The sequence below is a fragment of the Miniopterus schreibersii genome (genome assembly GCF_964146895.1).
Source record: "Miniopterus schreibersii genome assembly, chromosome: 17".
Classification (NCBI taxonomy): Eukaryota; Metazoa; Chordata; class Mammalia; order Chiroptera; family Miniopteridae; genus Miniopterus; species Miniopterus schreibersii.
The window spans coordinates 20,949,735-20,968,029 of record NC_138117.1 but is presented as its reverse complement, the minus strand read 5'-3'; the positions used below and the strand labels follow the sequence as shown (position 1 = coordinate 20,968,029).

The window sequence follows — 18,295 nt, the reverse complement described above, 5'->3', positions numbered from 1 at the left end:
ATCATACGCTCTATTTACAGAAGGTTACAGGAAAACTTCCAAGACTATAAAGAATTTTAGAAAAAGACCCTTTTATGACTCATTTTATTAAACAGAAGTCTCCCTAAGTCTTATTTTAAGGCTTAAAAAAAAAAAAAAAAAACCCTTTCAATTATTTAAATATTTAAATTCTCTGCACTTCACGCAGATCTAGTTTTATTTCCCATGTTCAAAGAATTCCGTTTCGGAGGATCTTCTCTGAAAGGCACTTTCCTCAGTGCACACCTCCCACTGGGTAACTTCCAGGCAAGAACGGTAACGAGGGAGAAACAACCACGGGTTCCCTGAGGTGGCGGCTTCACGTCGTTCCTTTTCCAGGTCATGATGGGCGTGTTTTCATCTTGGGATGTAAATTAAGCAAATCTCACTGTCTACAGGGACTGAGACGGCCGGTCCTGTAACATCGGGTGGGGATGGGCTGTGTGCGCGCGTGGGGGAGGGCGTGGAGGGAGGCGACATTCGCAGGCCTGAGGACACCCCTCTTCTCTTTTTTCACTGCTTGGAAACACAGCTTTGTGTTTGGTCAGGTGACATGAAAAGGTAAGAACAGTAGCTCTCAAATTGGACTTTACCTCAAATATCAGAGGTCACAGAGGGGTGCGCGGATCCGCCGCTCCCGAGTCTGTGCGCGCGTGTGCACTTGGCGTGCTTAAGCGGGTCCCTTTTCATTCCGCCTGGGTTTTCCGCCGTTCCTGGCATCAAGCACTGGTCCGCGGGACACCAGCGTGCCTTTGTGTCCCTTGCTGACACTCGGCATTGTGTTTTTCTACCCATTAACCAAGGATAAATGACCTAGATATTGTGCCTATTAAAGCTTCATTTTTCTCCTGCCCTTTTGTTCTGCAGTGTACCACATTATCAGGCGCTGCACACATTTTTAAGTATTCTCGGGCGCCGATGCCCTTTGGAGGGAGTAATAGGGGGTTTTTGTGTGTGGTTCTGCTGAGATATCTGGAGTGGAATTATGTGCAGGTAATTTAAGGTTTCTCTTGCCGTCTCGTCTGAAGACAATCCGTTTAGCGCACTACTAACAGCTAATCTAGTAGAATAGGATATATCAAGAAACTGTACAAAGGCCAGAATGCTGTATTTGCATCTATTGCGGATACAAAAAATAGAGTGAACACCAGTTCCCCTACACGCTACATTCTATAATTACATTTCTGCATATCATGGGTCACTTTTATTAAAAGCATCATTACTACAGTTGGCAGCAATTTACATTTTATCTTACATGATAGCAGTTTTCAAGGAAAAAAAAAATAAAAGGACATCACAACAAAGAAAAACAATACATTTACAAAGTCATGTCTGTAAACTTCAAGGCTAGTTTAGAGCTGAGGTAATGCTGTTTTAGCTTTGTGGCTAAAGTAACAAAGTCCTTTAATTTAAAAAAGGTACCTGATTCTCTATTCTCTCACTCTTTATTCATCTATTTAGTTTGTTTATACCAGTGCATTACAAGACCACGAGACAATGGAACTGTAGTTCTATCTGGCAAGAACCCTCCCAGTAGGTTAATTTCCAAAGGGACCCTTCACATTCAACAGCTGCCTTATTATTGCTGCGCCTCCGGACAGAGACGTTCACACTAACGTGGAGATTGTCAGAGTGTACGGTGTGTGTCTGTGCCAGTGTGGGAACCCCCTACCGTCAGAAAGGGAGACAAATGAGCAAGTGTGATATGTATGGTAAATTTCATCCTGACCTTCACAGCAAAGAAATTAAAATTAAAAAAATTAAATATATAACTTCATACTTCCTTTGAGCAGCGCTTCCTTCCATTAGTGCCACTCGGTTACAAATTGCTCTTTATTATAATACCAATGGTACCAAAAGAAGAGGGGAGAAAGCAGAGCATTATGTGAGTTTCCTTAAAAAGACATGATCACCTCTCAAATTTCATCTCTCCTAGGGATAATAAATAATGCACTGCACAATACTTAATGACCAAGATACCTTTTGACACACCTGTATAACATGACTTGGACTTTTTTTTTTTCCTTTTTTTTTTTTGCTACACTATGTTACAGAACAGCTTATAAAACTAGGTATGAACATTAACTGTGAGTGTAAACAGTAGGACTACCACTTGTCAAAAGTTTTAAACACTTCAACGGGAACTGGTACTGGTTACTCGTCGTTCTCATTGTTTTCTGCTTCGTCCGCCCCGTCCAGCGAGTCCAGCTCTTCGCCCTGTGCCATTTCGTCTTCTAGGAGGGAGGACTCGGCAGTCTTGTCCAGGTTCTCCTCGGCGTCGCTGCCCTCGAGGTTCTCCTCCTGGAAGGCGGCGCCCTCGGCCTTGTCGGGGGCCTTTTCCGCGCCGGAGCCCACGGCGTTCTGAAGTCCTGCGAGCGCGGGGAAGCCGGGCAGCGTCAATCCCCCCAGTCCCGGAGGTAGAAACATGGACGGGTAGAAGAGGCCCGGGGCCACGGTGGACAGGAGGAAAGGGTTGAAGGCCAGCGGGTTGGAGGGCAACCCGGCCGGGGCGCTAGCAGCACCAACGGAGCCGTTGGCGGAGTCGGCGGCCGAGGCGGCGTCCGCGCTCTTCTCGGAGTCCTTGCTCTCGTCCTCGTGCTCGTGGCCTTTCTCCTCGCCCTTGGGGGCGCCGTCCTCCGGCTCGCCCTGGCCGGCAGCAGTAGTGGCGTTTCCAGCAGCAGCGGACAGCGGGCTGTTGAGCAGCCCGCCCAGCCCGAACACGTTGGGCAGGCCCGCCATGCCCGGCAGCATGAGGGGCAGCACGGCAGCAGGGTTCTTGGCGTCGCCTCCGGCAGCGGCCGCCGTCGCCAGGCCCGGAGGGAAGCCCATGAGGCCCGCCAGCTGGAGGGACTGGAGGCTCTGGAGGTTCTGAAGGCTCGTGAGGTCCATGCCAGCGAACAGGCTGTTCACCAGCAGAGGGTTGATGCCCGACGTGGAGGCCGCGGCGGCCGCGGCGGCTGCCCGGGCGATCTCGCTCTTGGGCCTTCTTCCTCTCCGGCTCGCTCCCTCTCCCCTCACCACAGGTCCGGTGAGAAGCCGGTCAAACATCGACTCGGGAACAAAACCCTGAAGGGGCAGAGGGGCAGAGTGGCCATCAGAGCCGCTGAAGGCGGCTTACCGTCAGCGGGGCCTCTGCGCCGGCCTCAGAGCTGACGTTCCGAATGGAAACACCAAGCGAGTATTTCCGCTCTACAACTTACGAAAGCAAAGTTTCTATATTTTAGCATCACATTAGCTCACTGGATTGTGCTGAGGTGCATAAAAACTGTCAAAGGCTGCTCTGCCAGTGAGGTCACTGTAGAGCCAGAGGGCTGCTCAGCAACGAAAAGGAACAAACTTCCCCCACACACATGCAACCACCCGGCTGAATCTCAATGTAAGTGAAACAAAAGGTTACACACTTTATGCTTCTGTTTATGACATCCTCAGAAAAACAGAACTCTAGGGACAGAGAACAGATCAGCAGGTGTCAGGGTGGGGGGTGGGAGGTGGTGAGGGAGCCACTGACACCGGGGGTTCCGGGGGGTGGGGCTGCCTGCATTCTGATCACGGTGGCAGTTCACGTGCTATGCATGTGGTAGGGTTGGCATTACTAGACACCAAAAGAAAAATAAACTGTTTTACTGTATACTTCAAAACAAACAAACAAACAAACAAAAAAGAATTAAGACATCATTAACAAATTAATCTTAAAAAAATTTAGGCAGAATTGTTGTATTTTAGTGATTTTTCAACCAGTGTGCTGCAAGTATTTTTAAAATGTGGACTACCTGACTATTTAGTAAGAGGCACTGACCTCTTTTCCCTTAGATTGTCAAATAAAAAAATGACAATAGCCAACACAACAACAGCCATCCAGTGTGAATGCCCTGTCTTGAACCATAAATATATAGGTCATATAATAGAATTGCATCTTATTGGGCACATCACATAATAAAGCTGTTTCTGATTGGTTAATTCTTGGTACCAGAAATCCTTGTATGCAAGTAAGGCACCTGAAGTTCTAAAAAGTCACTTTGGAGTAAAACAGGTAGGTAATCAATCAAAATTATACCTATTTCTTTTGTGAGATTGGCAAAAAATATATTTTTTGGTATGCCGAGGAATTTTAGGAATTATCAGTTTATGTGTGCCATGAGATGAAAAAGGTTGGAAATTGCTGGTTTTATTTAAAAAATTTTTTTATGTATCTTTATTGATTTCAGAGAAAGGAAGGGAGAGGGAGAAAAAGAGACAGAAACATCAGTGACAAGAGTGATTGATTGGCTGCTTCCTGTACGCCCTCTATCGGGGGATCGAGCCTGAAACCTGGGCATGTGCCCTGACCAGGAATTAAACCTTGATCTCCTGGATCAAAGGTCGATGCTCAACCGCTGAGCCACGCAGGCCGGCTGCTGGTTTATTTTAATATCAGAAATCACAGTTAATCTTAATACTCTAATCCACCATAAATTCCATTCCATAGGTAGACTGTTAACTAAGTTTACCTGGGGGGGGGCGGTGCTCTGTAGGAAGTTCACCTCTGAGATTGTGAATGTGCATTTCAACACAATCCTCTTAAATCAGAGCTAATTAACACGCTTGGGATTAATGATGTATTGACACAAGACACACTGTATTTATGATGTATGAAAATGATGTATTATGTCAATTCTCTTAGGCTATTCTTCTACATCTTTCTATTCGTGGCCAGTAGAAAATAAATAAAAATTCAGGAAAAGTTTTGTTTAGATACCTTCCTCGGCAGACATGCAGAGCGTGTACTTACAGACTGTTTAACGATATCAGTCCAGTCTGGAGCAACTGCAAACTCGGGGTTTTCTTCCAGCCACCTGGGCAGATCCTTCATTGGAGGCGCCATAGCTCCACCCATCTGGGGAGAGGAGTGGGAAACATAAGTTCTCCCCTTCCCTGTACCATCTCTCTACATACACTTTTCATGCACATATCACATACATACATTCAGAAAGAAATGTGATCTTTTTTTAAAAAAATTAAAAATATCAGGATAAAACATTTCTTTCTGGGATAAGAAATCACAGAGATCAATTCCCCTTTCCAACAGCGTTTACCTTCTTTCCATTTCGTTTATTGACAACAGGCACCCTTTCCTCTCCTGTCAAAGTGTTTATATCCAATTTATTAGGGTTTCGACACCTATGTCGTTTCTGTTTCGGTTTCTGAAACGAGGAAAACAGCACATCTGCATTCTTCTGCAAAAAAAAAAGTACATATTTAGTAAAACTGTATTTAAAACTTATTTTTCCTGTATAAATCAAGTCATTTTCAATTATTATGGAAGTTTCAATAATTATTTTAATTACTGGATATAATACTTTTCTTTGAAAGGAAAGTCCTATTCCACCCCCCCCCAACCTCAGTACACATTAAGAAACTAAACAAACTCGTAAGCTGAGAATCTGCTTTGCCTTTTGTCTATCAATAACACCGCTAAAAGTCTTTTCTTCACATGTTTAACCACGTCATGCTATTTTTAAAGAAAACTTTCTCTAGTTCCTTTGTTAATTTCTATGCAGTGATGGGAATGAATGCAGAGATGCTATCCCATCTATGACACGACTGTACACGAGGCGAACCAACCAAGGGACAGGAGGACCTTTGTAGGAGGGCCATTCTGAGGGGCAGAAAACAACTCAGGCTGAACTCAATAAAATGAAATGCAGAATCCTACCATAAGTGTTTAAAAATCAATCACGTTTAAGTATGGAAGTAAAAGATTTGCGTTGCTAGCTAGTAAACACTGTATATGACAAATCATCTGGAGACTGTCTGTTTAATCTAAGGCATAACTATTAGTTAGTTGCTTTAAAAAGAAGCTAATAAAGTCGTGGGCTGCATTAGCTGGTCAAATCTCTGCAAGTAACATCTTCATAGCATTCTGAGCGGGTCAGACCTGGGATGGAGACCAATTAAAGTGCATTCATGAGTGTTATCCCAATAATGAGACCACCTGACAACCATGCCAGGCAGGGAATACTGAAGAACTCATGTCTAGTTGGTGAGAGATGGAGAAGTAAGAAAATGCACAATAGGTGTCTTCAAACAGCTACAAGGCTGCCCTTCACGTGGGACAGACCTGAAGCTCGCTTTTCTAATGTAGAATTATATAATGCCAAAAACTGGGAAACATTCACGATGAGAAGGCATTCAAGCTAAAGGCAGAGAATGAAATGGATTGTCCTAGCAAGACTCCCCCCACTCCAAGCTCCGTGACACTTACTGGTACATAACTTGGCATATCGACAGTGTAAGCAGGGTGCAGCTTCAGCCATTCAACTAAGTCCTTATTTTTAGGAGCGTCATCCCCCACCAGCCTTGTCCCATCTTCGAGATTTATAACAGGGATCCGCGTGTCGGGGTCCAGCTGTCCAGGAGAAGGAATGTTCCTTGTTGGTGGGGTCTCTATATCTTCTTCAAAAGCTTTGGTCACCTCAGCATCCTCCTGCAGAAAGTTGACAAGGGTCTGAATTCTCACACGGAAAGAGATTCTGGGAACGTACTACCCCAAGAAAAAGCTATCCCAGCGCAATGAATCTTTGCTCAAAAAGGGAAAAAAGTTACTTGAAACAATGTCAGTTTTGGAACAGCTTTTATATTAGAGGGTGAAACACTAACATCACTCTTTACACTGTAGAATTACTAATTAGGTAGAAAAATCACTGGGAATACAACATTGGCCGTGTAGTCTGACCTCATCTGCACAAAAGGCAGCCTCTCAATCTCTCTTGAAAAATCCACAGATAAAAATCATTAAAAAATTTTAAATTAAAGAAACGTTCCAAAAGTCAGTTTATACATAGCTTTCTGGCACTTTGTAAATAGTACAATTTTGTTGTGGTAGAATATTTTGTGTTAGGTGTATGTGGCAACACTGACAAGATCAACTTTAACTTAAGTCTAGACTCTACCATCGTCCAGCCACTGGTCCTCAAACTGGTTTTTCAAGCTCCCGACATCTTTTATGTCAGCCCGTTTCTCAACTCCTCCTGCTCTGACTTCCCACCCATATTAACTGCAATATTCCTAAATGGTCTCCATGATCTAGTTCCATCCCACCCTTCTTTAATCCAACCTCCACACTGCTACACTCCAGTCAATTTTCTAAAATGCACTCTTTGTAGTTTAAAACCTTGTCATACTCTCCTGTTTTAAACTATTTTGATAACTGAATCCCCACCACCTTCAATATAAAATCCATTTTCCTGGCATGGCAATCAACGCCCTCCACAATTTGTACCCCACTTTGCCTCCAAGCTCACCTCTGCTGAACCTCGCCTGCTCACCAAATTCCCAGCCAACAGCTTTCAGTTCATCAACCATGTTAGGCTCTCCCTGGCCTCAGGCCCTTTGCACATGTTCTCCCCACCCCTCCTCCTTTAAAACGACCAGCTTCTATACAATCTTCTGAACTTAACTGAAGAATGACCACCTCTAGGGACCCTTCCTCATCTGCTTCTTCTCATATCTTCTTCCTTCCATTCCCATTCTTCCTTTGGGCTCACAAAGTAATCCTACCATAGCCCACAACTATGATGATTATTATTTATCTTAAACACTGAGCTGCCTAGTGCAAGCACCTGTCAGGCCTTCATTCTCGCACGCCGGTGCATGGCACAGGCGCTGGGCCAACGCTCGTATTGCTGCACCCTGACTTTTCATGGCAGCACAAAATGATCTCCAGGTTGAGTGCGGACATAGCATGTAACCCTCCACAACACCAAAACAACAACAAAATATATATATATTTTTAAGTATATTCTCTAACATCTATTGGGAGTTCTGAGCTAAATGTGACTTTAGAAAAATAAAAATATCAATAAATTCTTAGGTACAACTTAAGATGTATGAAATGAATAAAGTGAGCCTTAAGTTTATAGGTGTTTAATTACAACAGGGAAATAGCACTGGTTGCAACGACTATAAATTTCTGTATGTGCCACGATTCAAATATTGAACACAAGAGTAAATGAAAAGAGGTGTGAGCTGCAGAAAACCTCCAACTTGTTGATGTGGACAAAGAAATGATTTTCAGTGAACAAAACCTGTTAAAGTGTTAACAGGGTGGGTTTAAGCAGGAAGGTTAATCACTAGAGATACAACTTTGGGGAGCACACACCTAGAAACAGAATTTTATCTTTTGAAACAACCAGCCACAGATGATCCACTATGAGACATATGTTCACAAGATTCTAAAAGTAACCATATGCTCGACAAAAATGACCATTATTGCAACTGGAGCATTGATAATAAATTTTGAAAATTAACTTTAACCACCTGGATGCTTCTGTTTTACTCAGACCTCACCAGGAGGCAAATTCCAGTGAATGCTATTTTGCAACAACTAGATTTTAATTCAACCACGCCTTTTCCTACCCTTTTAAGTTATTAACTTTCTCTTGGTTGAAGAAATAGAAAATGGGCAAATAATAACAGGAATGGAATAGAACAAGAAAAAGAGTATTAAAACAAACAACTGCTCCCCTGTTTCAAATTGCAGTGTTTCCCAAACTGTCCCGCTTGCCCTGGGGAAGGGCCCAGGGTCCCTGGCAGCCCCCCATGCAGACAAGGAGGTCCAGGGCACCAGTATTTGATTCAGGTTTCAATTCAACAGGCGGAACATGTCCAATACTAATCAGCCTTTAAAAAGGAGCTGCATGGAATTAGGCTCTTTGGAATAAAACCCTCGCCATTTTCAGGCAGCACATTTTTAGGTGGTGTGGTTGACACAGACTAGGGAAGGGAGTTTTGATTACACTGCACTTGTTTCCTTTAAATTGAAGAAAAAAAAGAAGTCAAAATCCATTGACACATACATTCCCTTCAAACCTAAATAAGCACAGATCCTTATGCAGTTGAGATTTTTTAAAATATCTAGTTATGGAGATAGGGGAATTACAATCGCCATCTTGTATATGAACTTATACTTTAAGTCTGAAACTAAACATTTTTGATAATCTAATAAACACCAGGCCCCAAAAATATCAATATTTGTAAGAGCAGAAGCTTCTTCCACCTCAAGAACTCAGAGATGGCAACTACAGGCCCCCAAGACCATGTTTCTGTTTGGGGCTGGTCTTCTGAGAGTAACCAGTGCCTCAGAGTCTTGGGAAGCATAAACCTCCAGCTACACCTGGTCGGGCTGAGTGATCTGCATCAATGCTCGACGCAACTGCAGCTCGGAACCATGACTCTGTTCACTGCAACTCTCTCTCTTTGGTGGAAGAAGCCAGCCTTAGGCCACATCACTGGGAGGCACGCAGACCAGCGTCACCGGCAGCGAGGGACCTGGCTATCGGCTTGGGCACAGACCATGGAAGCGAGCTCTTGAACTTACTGCACTCAATGACGTCCGTTTGTGGCTCATGAAAAGCACATCGAGGCCCTCCACGTTTTTCCTCCTTCCCCGCCTCCTCTTCATGGGAGGCTCTCCGTCCACGAGGGAGCCGTTCAGCAGATGCCTCGTGGGTGTGCGTGACAGCCCTGCCTGCAGCAGCTCCATCTGAGTCTTAAAGGCATCGGACACCGGTGTCGAGACGTTAGGCAAGATAAACTTTGAAGTAAGAGATGAAAAATTTGAGGTAGAGCTTGTTGCCTCTCTTGAGGCCTTTGATAAATCGACAACTTTTTCTTGTCCATTTTCTGAGACCACCTGAGACTCCCGAAGCTGGGCGACCATCTCCATGAGGTTTCTCCGCTTGGCAGCTCTTTCGGCCTCGATTTCAATCTTCCGCCTCCTTCTCCTCCGCTGGCGAGGGACAGAGAGGTTGAGAGCATCTTCCTATTGAAAAATGCCAACCAAACAATGAGCGCCGACCATGTGCGACACAAGCTGGCTTTCAGAACGAAAGAGCAAGCAGCTTAAGGACTTAGATATCCCTGGCTGTTCGACAGAGCTGGGGAAGCAGCAGCCGTGTTTCTCAGCAGGACCACTGGAACACAAGCTTCCAAAGTGAGAGGAGATTCAGGGCCAGCTGATCTTACAACCGCAAAGACAAACCGCTCTGACCTACCTTTGACACCTGGGGAGAGGTCGTGAGGTCCTCGCTCCCGCTGACGCTAGCCTGGCCGACCATGGAGAGCTCGGCAAAGCTCCTCTTCTGCAGGGGACTGTCCACGGTGGGTGGCGTGTAACCAGGGAGGAGGCCCTGGAAATCAAACATCTGGCGCCTATTGACCGGCCATTTGCCTTTCAACACCGCTTCACAGATACTGTCTAATCGGTTTATCATTACCCGATCCTGGAGGGCCAAGAAAAATCACATGAAATTGCAATAAAGACCTGGTGAAAATTACTAGATAAATATTCCTATCAAAATGATAACGAACATAAAAGGTTTGAAAGTCAATTCGTGGGCCCTGGCCTGTGTGGCTCAGTTGGTTGGGCACCCTCCCATGCACCAAAAGGCTGTCAGTTCAATTCCTGGCCAAGGCACATGCCCAGTTGTGGCCTTGATACCAAGCAGGGGTTGTGCAGAAAGCAGCCGATCTGTTTCTCTCACTGATGTTTCTCTCTCTCCTTCTCCTTTCTTTTCTCTCTAGAATCTTTTTTTTTTTTTTTTTTAAGTCAATTGGTGGGCAAAATGTAAAAGAAAACCAAAAAACAAACAAGTAAACAAATTCCATACAAACTGTCTGGCTATAATGGAAGATCCTCGGGTGGCTCCAATACAGAAAACCTGATATTCTGCAATTACGAACACAGAACCACATAAATTAGAAAACACTGCATGACTGCCACCTCTAAAATGTCCCCATATTTAAAAAAATAACTTTTATTCAAGCTGAAGAACTATTGGTGAAGGTCAGCAGATAACAAAAGAGCCCTGCATTTGGCTTCTGGAAGCTCCTGTGCTTCAGATCCACAGGCAGGATCACAGCCTGTCCCGGGAAGTGGGACATCATTAGCGTCACTATTAATAAAGTTCAGCATTATGAAATGGGCAACAACCTAGGAACACCTAATGAATGTCAATTTGCATTCCCCACCTATTATCACTCAAATTTCACTGAAGCGTGTACATTAAAAATTTCTAATTACAGCTCAGACCCAGTTTCCATAGATTAAACGTGCCTGCCTGCTACTACAGACTTGACTGATCTGGGCAACTCCCTTCTATACCTGATAAGGGAGATTAGCATAACAGGGGAAGTGAGAGGGCATATAGAGAAAAAGATATCTGCGATAGTACACTTTACAGTTAAAAATTTCACATGGTTTCTGATGCAACTAACAGTATGGAGTGCCAGCCTAGGGATGAGTCGACTGAAGCCATTTTTGTGTTGTTTGTTTTAAACCAGACAGGCTCTGTTACAGCAATTAGGATAATTATTTCCCCACCCTTAAAAACAGACCCTAATTATACAGATTTATTATAAAATTATGCTAGTCAGCCTAAGAAAGTAATTTCCACTTTGCTTTTGGTTATAGATAACTACATTTGGAATTACCGCATAATATATTGGACCGAATGGGTTAACAGTCCACCTCCTCCTGACTGAAGAAGAGTAGATTTCCAAATATATGAAACTTGTCTTAAATCTGAAAGTCCTACTTCAGACTAAAAATAATTAAAACACAGGTTTAAAAGTCCACACATTTTCCCTTGTGCACTGTTGGTGGGATTGTAAATGGTGCAATCACTATAGAAAACAGTAAGGAGGTTCCTCAAAAAATAAATCTAGAACTACCATATGACCCAGCAATCCTGCTTCTGGGTACATATCCAGAAGAACTGAAAGCAAGATCTCAAAGAGACAGGAATGCACTCATGCTCACAGTAGCACTACAAGGAGGCATGAGGTATAAGGAACCCAAGTGTCCCAATGACAGATGAATGAAGAAAGAAAACACAGTGTATATGAACAATGGAATATTACCTAGCCCTGAAAAGGAAGGAAACCCTGTCACATGGATAAACCTGAGGACATTATGCTAAGTGAAATAAGTCAGTCACAAAAGGACAATATTGTATGATTCCACTTATATGAAGTACCTAAAGTAGTCAAATTCACCGAAACAAAAAGTGCAATAATGGTTGCCAGGGGGCAGGGGAAGGGGCTGTTTAATGGGTATATAGTTTCAGTCACACGAGATAAAAAAGTTCTGGAGATCTGCTTCACAACAATATGAATATACTTGAGAATACTGATCTATACACTTAAAACTGGTTAAGATCATAAATTTCATTTTATACATTTTTTTACCTGAATTAAAAAAAAATTAAGTTAAGTCCGTACATTTTATATCACCAACAGGTTAGTCTGTTGAAACAATAATCCGTATGTACTGGTAACACAATTACCACCCTAAAAACCTCAAGGAGCAAACAGTCCATATAAATTTATGGTTCTATTTCTTAATATCTTCCCTTTATGTCACCTTTCCTATCCTATTACAAAAGTATTCTACAGACTTTTTTCTTTGGGCTTTTCCAGATCAGTCTTTAAAACATGAGAAACATCTACAGTCTTTGTACATTCTGTCAAAGTTTACCTTAAAATTATTTGAAAGATCAAGCTAGAACAGTTCCTTCCACCCCACACTCTCTTTTGGTCAACAAAACAAAACAAAACAACACAGCACAGGACCCACCCACCTTCGGCCAAAATGAGAAGGCAAATGTTCTCTCGTGGAGGAGCTGAGCTACCGAAGGATCTCCTTCCTCCATGTAGAATCCATCTCGGGTTTCGTCTCTAGCAGTGCTCATAGAAGCATTGCTCTCCTCGTCAAAATTCTTCCCTCTAGAGACGGCTCCTGCTGAGGAATGAGTGAATGTGCGTTACTCACAACCAGAACATCACTGGAAAAGAAGTTTAGGAAGGACACAATGAGAGGACTGAATGCCAATCCGCTCCGTTTTACTGAGTACCTAGAGCATGGCTGGCATGGTATCAGGCATTTCACAAATCCTGTCATTTAAAGCCTGTGACAGCCCTTTCGTGACATGGTTATTCCCATTTTACGGACGAAGAAGAGGAGTAGCTTAGGGAGGTTACATCACTAGTCGCCTGACGTCGTGCAAGAGAATCTCAGAGGAGGCCGAGGGATGACCAAGGCTCTGACTCAAGAACCCATGTCCCCGCCCCCCCCCCCCCTCGGGAAAAAGGGCTAACCTTTTAGGCCAAGTTCAAAGTTCCAGCTCCAGCACTACAATATGCTCAATATTGTGATGTACAAAGAAAACTGGTTATTTTCAGATTCTACTCCTACCTTTTCCTTCTGAATTAAAACTGCATTAATGAAGCATCATTTGTTTAAATATAACTAGCAATGTTTACTCAGCGCATGAATCTTGTCCCTCACAATTAACTGCTCAAATTAAAATCGCTTGGGCCCGGCAGGAGTGGCTCAGCTGGTTGGAGCACCATACTATGCACCGAGAGGTTGCCGGTTTGATGCCTGGTCAGGGCACATACCTGGGTTGCAGATTCGATCTCCAGTCAGGGCATGGACAGAAGGCAACCAGTCAATGTTTCTCTCTCACACTGATGTCTGTCTGTCTCTCTCTCAATCTCCCTTCTCCCTTCCTCTCTCTCTCTCAGTATGTCCTTAGGTGATTAAAAAAATAAAATCACTTGGCATTTTTAATACACTGCTACTATAAAGTTAACCCCTATCCTTAATCCAGAAATTACGTGTCCGCAAACCTCTTCTAAGAGATTAACTTATTGGAAATATCATGCTTCTGTGCCTTATTAGAGCAGAACGTACATCGAAACCAAACCTAAAATTATCCCTTCACAGAAGGAAATGCACACTAATTACCCTTAAGAAACGAAAAAAAGAGCCCCTGTGGCTGAGTGACATGGCAAGTGGGCGCACTGCCACAGCCTCACAGGAGGCGCCTGGGGGCAGGCGTTACCTTCAGGCTGGGAAGACTCTTCGGACTTATCGTCGTCCTCCAGCTTCTCCTCTTCGTCTTCCTCGGAGCCCTTCTCGGAAATCGACTTGGGCCCCGTGTCGGCACCGGCCTCCACGCCTTTCAGCTCGCTCTTCACAGAGCTGGCCTCGGCCTCGCACTCCTGCTTACCGCCCTTCTCCCCGCCCTCGGCTTCCTCCTCCTCCTTCGCTGCAGGCTTCTCTTGGGCAGCTGCGTTTTCAGGCTCCTCCACTTTGCCTTCGGTTTGCCCCATCACCTTTTCGTCCTGAACGTGAGTGGATGAGATGACTGCAGGAGCCTGGCCAAATCCAACCGCCAGTGGGTTCAAGGTCGCTATGTTACCAGCCCCTCTGTTCTGAGCGAAGTTTTTGTGTGCATCCAAGAAGGACAGCTCAGGGTCGTTGAGGATGTGGTAGTCCGTCCGGCTGACCCCGTGTTTAGCAGCACCCACCAGCAAGTCTCGGTCGTGCCTGCCACATTCCCACCACTCCGGCAAGTCCAGGCTCGGCTGGCAGAGCTTCAGCCTCTCCCCCAGCTGAGGGTGGTGAAGAACCTGCTCCCGTATTTTCCGGAGCAGTTCGATGCGGTAGAGAGTTCGAGAGGCGCGCTCTTCTGTGATTGGCTCGATCATGGAGAGGTCTGGTGGTTCTGAAAACGTGAAAATAACTGTGTTTACTTGCGAAAAACCCAAGTAGGCTTTAAATTGTTCACTCTCTTATTTTTCATTTTATTGGCCTTTTAGTATATTGGACTTTTGTAACTAATGGACCTACCATCATCTGGCTTAGTGGGCATTCGACACACTCGCCTACACATGGCCACGAAACAGCTGAAGTATTTCTCCAGACTTTCATCAGACTTTTTGTCCAGTCTGGCAAAGGCTCGAAATTGGTTCCAATCAAACTGCTGTTTCACAGGGTCAAAAATAACCCCAAAAGTGGACACCACACGGTAAAAATCAGCCTCTTCTCTTCTTGTCCACCTATTAGGAAAGAAGACATTAGCTTGAATTGTACTTGGGTAAAAAGGCTTCAAATGTATTATTTCTTTTCCTCTTTTGCCCCACACTTAATACATGGTACTTATTTTGGGGGTGGGGAGACGAACTGCTTTGATGGCCATTATCTCTCATGTGATTCCTGCCTCTTGCTGGCCTAGAAGAGCAGAGTGAAGAGGAACGTACCAGGAATTGGGTAAAACCCTGAAATAAACTCACTTTTGCCGCTTCTCAGATATTATAGCTTCCCTTTCCGCTTCCAGTGCTCTCACTTCCTCCCGAGGCCGCCGCCGCCGCCGGTCAGTCTTCATTAGGGCCTCTTGCCTCATCTGTTGCCTTTTATAGCTGCGCTGATAGGCAGTAATGAGCCGGCGCAGCCGGGTGGTCAAGGTTGAGGTGTTAGGCCAGTAAAGTTGGCCTAACTCAGCAGTACTCTCACTGTGCTTCCCTGGGGAAGTGGAAAAAGGAGTTTTGAAATGTGTAGCTTCGATCTTCTAACACATAGGATTTTCCACCAAAACAAAATGACTCATTAACATTCAAATGACAATGTGGGAAAGGGCATCAGAGTGCCCTCACTTTGAAAATATTAATAAAAAATAATACTAGTATGAAACCTATAAACCATTTCTTTTTAAAATCCTTATGGGGAAAAATTTTATTTTACATAAAGATACATACTTTGTCACAAACTACATTATAAGGGTGTTCTCTTGTAATATAATAATCTTGAGCTTAAAAATATCACATAATTGTTAGCTAATGATTTTACATTAGGCAAAAGGTCAGTATTTTCTAAAAACTGCCAACATTTCAGATACTTGGCAAATGCCCAACTCCCAAGAGCTACATTTCTTTCATTTTTTATATTTTTTTGGAGATATATTTCTAAAGAGGCTTAAAAAGTTTTCACTAACTGATATAAAACAAATATATAAATTATCTTAATCCAAAAAATAGTCATTTTATCAAAGAAATTCAATGTAATGAAAAAACCAGCAATAAATAAGAATTAAAATTATTCCCAAGAGAGGGGCATTGGTCTACACAAGATAACGTTTTGAGGGAGCTGCCCACACAGCGCACGTGTGCTCTGCTGCCCAAGCTCTGGTGGAGCCATACCTGTGGCACGAATTTCCACAGATTCTTCCTTGTCTTCAGGAGGAGAATTGGCAAATTCCTTGAAAGCAAAGCGAGAAACTGAATTATTTTAAATTTGGGATTTCATTTTGCTTTATCTTCTAAAGAGAAAGCCATTATCTATAAAGTTTAACAAGTCTTATATGGGCATATAACATCTGACTGGTGCTGTAAAAATCAATACACTCAAGCTCTTACATCTAGTTCATCCTTGAACGGTGTTCTAGTTGGTTTATATTCCGGGTCTTCATCTTCTCTATCAAATTCTCCCCTATATAAAAAATTTAAAAATGTTTAAATCACACCGATAGGAAGAGATGGAAGAGGACTGCCTAATGCAACGTTTAATTCTGGGTTCAACATCAAAAGCCATTCTCTCAGTATTTAAAACATGTGGCCGTGGAGGGAGGGGGACTGTGGGAGGACTGGGGGTGAGAATGGGGGTATCTGTCATCACTTGGAAAAGATGAGTTTCAGATTACCTAGATACTATATCATGTTTAAATAATCACGATGATATGTATGCACACTATATTGGAAAATGCCACTTTGTTCAAATCAGACACAATATAGTGCACCGTGCAGTGGAGGAACTGAGCCCTGCCAATAGATGCAACACTGATGTAAAGTTTATTAAAATTTTAAAATGTCCTCCTTACCCGTCACCACCATCTGCTAGCATGTCTGTTCCTCTCTGCTCAGCAGCAATGGCCTTGGCATCAGGCATACCAACTCGTTCCAGGAAGCACAGCGCAGGGTCAGCTCGCATGGAATTGTACTTCTCGTAGCCTGTGCCATCCCCGCCAGCCCAGAGGACACACACAGAGACAATGAGAGGCCCGTTACTGACAGAACACAGCGCTGCCACAACACATAGGCTCCGTTTCTCAACTGAGGTGATCATTTATGTTGTATGTAAAAGAACCTTGTTTTAGCAGAGCGTTCTATGAACTGCTCAATTCCAGGGCAGATTTTGGGGGCCAAGTTATATTCCAGGGACGTTATCAGAATGACCACAAATACTAAGAGAAAAACAGGTTCACCATAACTGCAAGGTGCCTGGGAAGATATCTGACCCTATTTTCCCCAAGATCTAACTTTGCTTGACATTTAAAAGACTTCATAATGCTCCTCTACGACCTCCACAGAGGGACTCCAAGACCACCCTGTCCTGCCGGTGAGCAGCCTCAGCTCTGCAGAAACTTCCACCGCTAGCTGAAAACCCCCGTCCACGTCAGGCCAGCAAACCTGTCTTATCAGGTTTAGGATGATGCATGTCAGTAAGATGACACTGTTCCCTCTATGGCTTTCAAACTGCAATTTGCTTTTTGACTGCCCAAGCTGACTAGATGGGAAATGGCAGATCCCAACAGTGCAGTGCGGGGAAAATGATTTTAAGGCTGAGCTCACAAAACGTCGCTGCAGTACGTAGGCAGAACAGCACAATTCAATTAGGATGTGTACTACAACACACCGCTCCTAACTGCTGTAGAGCCGCAAGCCAAACTATAATCATGAAAGGTTTTATAAGCCATCATTCTCCCCTTTAGTCAGGCCGGGCTGCTGAGGCTACCTCGGCGACCTCCAGAGAATTGGGATTATAATCAGGAATCGCTCACTGTATATATCATGCCAGGTCTGCATCCCCAGCCTTTCAAAGTTAACAAGGCTGCATCCCACTCAGGGGAGCCGGGAGTTCTCAGCACTGACATTTGTGAAATATTGCTTGGAACAAAGCCCAGGAGGCACTTGTACAGATTAATAGCAGAGGTTAAGCCCACCGTCCACTTTGACACGGATTGGCAGAGTTAGCAAGGGGAGCCGTGCTGGAAGCAAAGTTTAGGGAGAGCTATAGGACAGTTTGGCTATTCTTAAAACAAATATGTTTTTGGTTTTATTTACAGCCAAGAAAGAAATGTTTTCTTCTCAAATACTCAACAAACATTCAAAAACAGCATCTGATATTTACAGTTCGTATTAGATTTTTAGTGTAGGAAAATGGCAGATGCCAAGAGTCCTTTGGAACTATCCTTGTTAATATTATGACTTTGGAAAAGAGTATGCAAAGAGCTCTAAGTAAAGAAAAGGCCACACGGTTGAGATGTGGTCGAACGGAAACATCACTTACCGTGTTTGAACACCCCAATTAGGAGGGACTTATCCGCTTCCTTATCCCACCAATCTGCGGGGACCTCGGCGTGGAAAGGCTCAGGTATCCACACATCAGCTTCACTATAAA

The 18,295-nt window shown here is 43.9% G+C and overlaps 1 protein-coding gene across 2 annotated transcripts in view; it reads right to left on the bottom strand.

The window, feature by feature from the left end:
* Positions 1 to 1,109: 1,109 nt before the first annotated feature.
* The window catches only part of CHD7 (chromodomain helicase DNA binding protein 7), a 178,062-nt gene continuing 160,876 nt past the window's right edge, over positions 1,110 to 18,295 (bottom strand). The window contains exons 25-38 of one of the 2 annotated variants that reach the window (XM_081117201.1): positions 18,185 to 18,288; positions 16,716 to 16,845; positions 16,255 to 16,327; positions 16,039 to 16,096; positions 15,136 to 15,364; positions 14,693 to 14,901; positions 13,902 to 14,567; positions 12,636 to 12,796; positions 10,050 to 10,277; positions 9,374 to 9,817; positions 6,260 to 6,481; positions 5,091 to 5,231; positions 4,787 to 4,891; positions 1,110 to 3,084 (exon numbers count right to left, since the gene is read on the bottom strand). In XM_081117201.1, the coding sequence (XP_080973327.1) occupies positions 2,173 to 3,084; positions 4,787 to 4,891; positions 5,091 to 5,231; positions 6,260 to 6,481; positions 9,374 to 9,817; positions 10,050 to 10,277; positions 12,636 to 12,796; positions 13,902 to 14,567; positions 14,693 to 14,901; positions 15,136 to 15,364; positions 16,039 to 16,096; positions 16,255 to 16,327; positions 16,716 to 16,845; positions 18,185 to 18,288 (3,682 nt within the window). In that variant the 3' untranslated portion in view covers positions 1,110 to 2,172. The remainder of the gene's footprint in view (positions 3,085 to 4,786; positions 4,892 to 5,090; positions 5,232 to 6,259; positions 6,482 to 9,373; positions 9,818 to 10,049; positions 10,278 to 12,635; positions 12,797 to 13,901; positions 14,568 to 14,692; positions 14,902 to 15,135; positions 15,365 to 16,038; positions 16,097 to 16,254; positions 16,328 to 16,715; positions 16,846 to 18,184; positions 18,289 to 18,295) is intronic. The other variant, XM_081117202.1, reaches the window with a different exon arrangement.